At 43.8% G+C, this 5,657-nt stretch overlaps 1 protein-coding gene across 1 annotated transcript; it reads left to right on the top strand.

Annotated features, from left to right (window-relative positions):
- The first annotated feature begins 1,160 nt into the window (after nucleotides 1–1,160).
- Nucleotides 1,161–5,272, top strand: LOC106598261 (protein LRATD2). Its single transcript, XM_014189307.3, has 2 exons — nucleotides 1,161–1,427; nucleotides 1,586–5,272. Exon 2 carries the CDS (start codon nucleotides 1,810–1,812, stop codon nucleotides 2,641–2,643), a length of 834 nt encoding a protein of 277 aa, XP_014044782.1. The 5' UTR covers nucleotides 1,161–1,427; nucleotides 1,586–1,809; the 3' UTR covers nucleotides 2,644–5,272.
- The last annotated feature ends 385 nt before the right edge of the window (nucleotides 5,273–5,657 follow it).

The raw sequence follows: 5,657 nt of genomic DNA, 5'->3' as shown, positions 1-5,657 counted from the left end.
TCTACATGATCTCCTCCATGCTTCAAACCGTTCTGCAGCCTATATGAAACCAGTAGGTCCATAGGTGAACACCTTTCATCTGTTGTAATTATTAGCTTTGTTCTCTACATGATCTCCTCCATGCTTCAAACCGTTCTGCAGCCTATATGAAACCAGTAGGTCCATAGGAGAACACCTTTCCTCTGTTGTAATTATTAGCTTTGTTCTCTACATGATCTCCTCCATGCTTCAAACCGTTCTGCAGCCTATATGAAACCAGTAGGTCCATAGGAGAACACCTTTCATCTGTTGTAATTATTAGCTTTGTTCTCTACATGATCTCCTCCATGCTTCAAACCGTTCTGCAGCCTATATGAAACCAGTAGGTCCATAGGAGAACACCTTTCCTCTGTTGTAATTATTAGCTTTGTTCTCTACATGATCTCCTCCATGCTTCAAACCGTTCTGCAGCCTATATGAAACCAGTAGGTCCATAGGAGAACACCTTTCCTCTGTTGTAATTATTAGCTTTGTTCTCTACATGATCTCCTCCATGCTTCAAACCGTTCTGCAGCCTATATGAAACCAGTAGGTCCATAGGAGAACACCTTTCCTCTGTTGTAATTATTAGCTTTGTTCTCTACATGATCTCCTCCATGCTTCAAACCGTTCTGCAGCCTATATGAAACCAGTAGGTCCATAGGAGAACACCTTTCCTCTGTTGTAATTATTAGCTTTGTTCTCTACATGATCTCCTCCATGCTTCAAACCGTTCTGCAGCCTATATGAAACCAGTAGGTCCATAGGAGAACACCTTTCATCTGTTGTAATTATTAGCTTTGTTCTCTACATGATCTCCTCCATGCTTCAAACCGTTCTGCAGCCTATATGAAACCAGTAGGTCCATAGAAGAACACCTTTCATCTGTTGTAATTATTAGCTTTGGTCTCTACCTGATCTTCTCCATGCTTCAAACCGTTCTGCAGCCTTGCGAGGCACGCGTGCATCAAGTACAAAAACAATGCAGGCTAGACATCCGGCAGAAGAAGAAAAAAAACGAGATAAGGCAAACCGCATGTGCATCTGATGAACATATGACATAAACCAAACCTCCGTCGGGTTTTGCCCCACGATAAGGAGAAGGGAAACAAATAGGAAGTAATACACGAGTATAGGGACGTGGTGAAGTGGGTATCACTTGTTGGATGTAATAAATGTGCTCTGTGTCTTTAAGAGATAAAGCCGTGGTGAGGCTCCCTGCAACAAGCCACTAGTTTCAGTTCATACAGAAACCTCCGTGGAGTCACCGCATATAGCTGGACACTCCGGTATTCTTCTGAGAAATGACACCGAAAACAAGCTGTAGTCAGTTATATGTCGTTTCCTGTGGACGATCATAACAAATGGCTCGTCGGTGATGTACTTTCAATATCTACAAGACCTGTGGGGTGAGTAAAACGCCGTTTCTTTTCTAACCGGTTTAAACAGGCGCATACACCTGTTTGAAATGTTGGTCTACTGCTCCCAAAGAGTTTGACGGGACAATGTCATATCACCGTCTTGGACATTTTCAAAAACTCAAACATGTTTCTCTCTTTTTCACAAGGTTGAAATCCACAATTTTTTTGGACATCATCCCGGTATTGTCTTTTTGACCGGAAACATTTGATGATGGATTGGAACCGTCCCACACCTTGAAATTAATCCTACCGGGCTCGAATTACCGGCCGTGTTACGTTTCCTACCTTCAGCACCGACCTCACCACCTCCGCGCCTGGAACAGGTGGAAACGTGTCATTCTGTTGTTGTCACCACCCACCTGGAAGTGGCATGGGTAACCAGGTTGACAAACTGACACATCTGAGTTATGACAATGTTCCGACCGCAGATCCGAACGGCTTTGACACGGAGGATGAGCTGGGGCCCCGGATCGGTGTGTCTTATATCTTCTCCGCAGACGACGACGAACAAGAGGAACGTATTGACGGACCGGACAAGGACCAGAACGAGGAAGAGAAGCAATACGATAACTGCGACGAGCTGGAGTGTGTTGTGTACTACCGGGACGAATCTGTGTACGAGAAAAATCTCAAACTATCTGACATGAGCACGTATTCGACAGAGAATCTTTTGAACAAGTGCATACCGGGGGATTTGGTGGAGTTCGTGGCTACGGGCCAGTACCCTCACTGGGTTGTGTACGTGGGCGACTTTCAGGTCGTTCACCTGCACCGGGCTGAAATAAAGAATAATTTCCTGACAGATGCCAGTCAGGGAAAGAGAGGCAGGATAGTAAACGGGCTGTATAAATTCATTGCTCTGCCTCCGGAGGTGGTGGTGCAGAACGCCATGCAGCAGGTCGGAAGGCGAGACAGAGAGCTGTACTGGAGAAACTCTGAGTGTTTTGCTGCGTGGTGCCGGTTCGGCAAGAGGGAATTCAAGATAGGAGGAGAACTCCGGATCGGAAAGCAGCCTTACAGGTTAAAAATGCTGTTTTCTGAAAAGAAAAGTCACGTCCTTGAATTTCAGAGTATTGACGACTTGATCATGGAGAAGAGGCGAAATGATCAGATCGGCAGAGATGCGGTGACGCAAGAGTTAGCGAACCATCTCAACTCAACTGATGCGGAAATGAAGGACGACTTTCATCAGAGTGTAAACTGAAAGACCCCAAGAGAAACCGAGCTGATGGTGATGCCCAGTGGAGGACTTGGGCAGCGTTCAGCTTTAGGACCCAGTAGCCTACATGACTAGAACACTGTTGGAAATCCTATTTTTGGGGCGCAATGCAGTGCGCCTTTTTATGCATACCAAAACATTTATATTGGTTTGAGATGAAGTAGCAACTCAACCAATAAAGTGCATTCATTTAACAACAGTTTATACCTTGAGATAAGACGGACACCTTGAAACCCCCCCCCCCAAAACATTTCCCATCTATACTGAACAAAACTATAAACTCAACATGCAACAATGTCAAAGAATTTACTGAGTTACGGTTCATATAAGGACAACAGTCAATTTTAAATAAATTGATTAGGCTCTAATCTATGGATTTTAGGGTCTAACGTTCACGATCGGATGTAAACAAATCTGCATCTGTTGTTCACAAATACCTTAAAAAAAAAAAAAATGGGCCTCACAATGAGCCTCAGCATCTCGTCACGGTATCTCTGGGCATTCAAATTGCGCTCGATTTAAAATGCAATTGTGTTCGTTGTCAGTAGCTTATACCTGCCCCATACCATAACGTCACAACGTTGACGTCAGTAAAACGCTCGCCCACACCACGCCATACACGTGGTCTGCGGGTTTTTGAGGCTGGTTGGACATACTGCCAAATTCTCTAAAAATGATGTTAGATGTGGGTTATGATAGAGAAATCAAAATTAAATTCTCTGACAACAGCTCTGGTTGACATTCCTGCAAGTCAGCATGCCAAGTGCGCGCTCCCTCAACTTGACACATATGTGACGTTGTGTTGTGACAAAACTGCAACAACAAAAAACTATTTAGTGGCCTTTTATTCTCCCCAGCACAAGGTGCACCTATGTAATTATCATGGTGTTTAATCAGCTTCTTGATATGCCACACCTGTCAGGTGAATGCATTTCTCCTTTGCCAAGATAATCCAAACAAATTTGTGCCAAAAATGTTGTGTGTATGGAACATGTCTGGGATCTTTTATTTCAGCTCATGAAACATGGGACCAACTCTTTACATGTTGTGTTTTATATGTTTGTTCAGTGTAGCTTAATGTCGTCCCATGGACTGGTCACTGTTGTTTTCTACCAATCTGAAGAGGAGCAAAGGCTTTCCTATAGCCTATCATATCTGTCTGCACAACATGCTCCTGTACAACCCTGGTGTTTTAGACCAATGGAGAGGGAGAAGAACATGTTCCTGTACAACCCTGGTGTTTTAGACCAATGGAGAGGGAGTACAACATGTTCCTGGTGTTTTAGACCAATGGAGAGGGAGAAGAACATGTTCCTGTACAACCCTGGTGTTTTAGACCAATGGAGAGGGAGAAGAACATGTTCCTGGACAACCCTGGTGTTTTAGACCAATGGAGAGGGAGTAGAACATGTTCCTGGTGTTTTAGACCAATGGAGAGGGAGTAGAACATGTTCCTGGTGTTTTAGACCAATGGAGAGGGAGTAGAACATGTTCCTGGTGTTTTGGACCAATGGAGAGGGAATAGAACATGTTCCTGGTGTTTTAGACCAATGGAGAGGGAGCAGAACATGTTCCTGTACAACCCTGGTGTTTTAGACCAATGGAGAGGGAGAAGAACATGTTCCTGGTGTTTTAGACCAATGGAGAGGGAGCAGAACATGTTCCTGTACAACCCTGGTGTTTTAGACCAATGGAGAGGGAGAAGAACATGTTCCTGGACAACCCTGGTGTTTTAGACCAATGGAGAGGGAGTAGAACATGTTCCTGGTGTTTTAGACCAATGGAGAGGGAGTAGAACATGTTCCTGGACAACCCTGGTGTTTTAGACCAATGGAGAGGGAGAAGAACATGTTCCTGGTGTTTTAGACCAATGGAGAGGGAGTAGAACATGTTCCTGGTGTTTTAGACCAATGGAGAGGGAGTAGAACATATTCCTGGACAACCCTGGTGTTTTAGACCAATGGAGAGGGAGAAGAACATGTTCCTGGTGTTTTAGACCAATGGAGAGGGAGTAGAACATGTTCCTGGTGTTTTAGACCAATGGAGAGGGAGCAGAACATATTCCTGGACAACCCTGGTGTTTTAGACCAATGGAGAGGGAGTAGAACATGTTCCTGGTGTTTTAGACCAATGGAGAGGGAGCAGAACATATTCCTGGACAACCCTGGTGTTTTAGACCAATGGAGAGGGAGTAGAACATGTTCCTGGTGTTTTAGACCAATGGAGAGGGAGTAGAACATATTCCTGGACAACCCTGGTGTTTTAGACCAATGGAGAGGGAGCACAACATACGATCCATTTTGACATTTCACTTTCCACATTCCCTACTGTGGCTTTATGATTCCCTGTCTGACTGGTTATTGTATTCACAACCACAACGATGTGTCCCAAATGGTTCCCTATATAGTGCACTACTTTTGGCCAGAGCCCTATGGTCCCTTGTTAAATGTAGTGCACTACTATACAGGGTGCCATTTAGGATGTCTACTGGCTGCTCTTTTAATTCAGTCAATAATTGATTTCATGGTTTTTTTTAACCATTTGTTTTTTTTAGTTTTGGAAGTGAATGTTTGTATGAGGAAATATATGGAAATAAATATCTATTTAACCTAAATGCATATTTTCTTACAGCACTAGTCATTGATTGGTCAACTGCAAAGGGTAAATGTATTTCTATGTTTCTTAATTGAAGACATTGATTGCTGGTACTGTGTAGTTTTTGCATTCACACCCAAGTCAGGGCATTTCATTACTTTATCTCCCTAAGCAGGAGTCATTCCATTACGTTATCTCCCTAAGCAGGAGTCATTCCATTACTTTATCTCCCTAAGCAGGAGTCATTCCATTATCTCCCTAAGCAGGAGTCATTCCATTATCTCTCTAAGCAGGAGTCATTCCATTATCTCCCTAAGCAGGAGTCATTACGTTATCTCCCTAAGCAGGAGTCATTCCGTTACGTTATCTCCCTAAGCAGGAGTCATTCCATTACGTTATCTCCC

This window comes from Salmo salar, chromosome 05, assembly GCF_965601325.2.
Source record: "Salmo salar chromosome 05, fSalSal1, whole genome shotgun sequence".
NCBI lineage: Eukaryota > Metazoa > Chordata > Actinopteri > Salmoniformes > Salmonidae > Salmo > Salmo salar.
This window is presented reverse-complemented; position numbering and strand designations above follow the sequence as displayed.

Coding starts and splice junctions, on each gene's coding strand:
- LOC106598261 (XM_014189307.3), top strand. CDS start 1,810: ATGGGTAACCAGGTTGACAAACTGACACATCTGAGTTATGACAATGTT.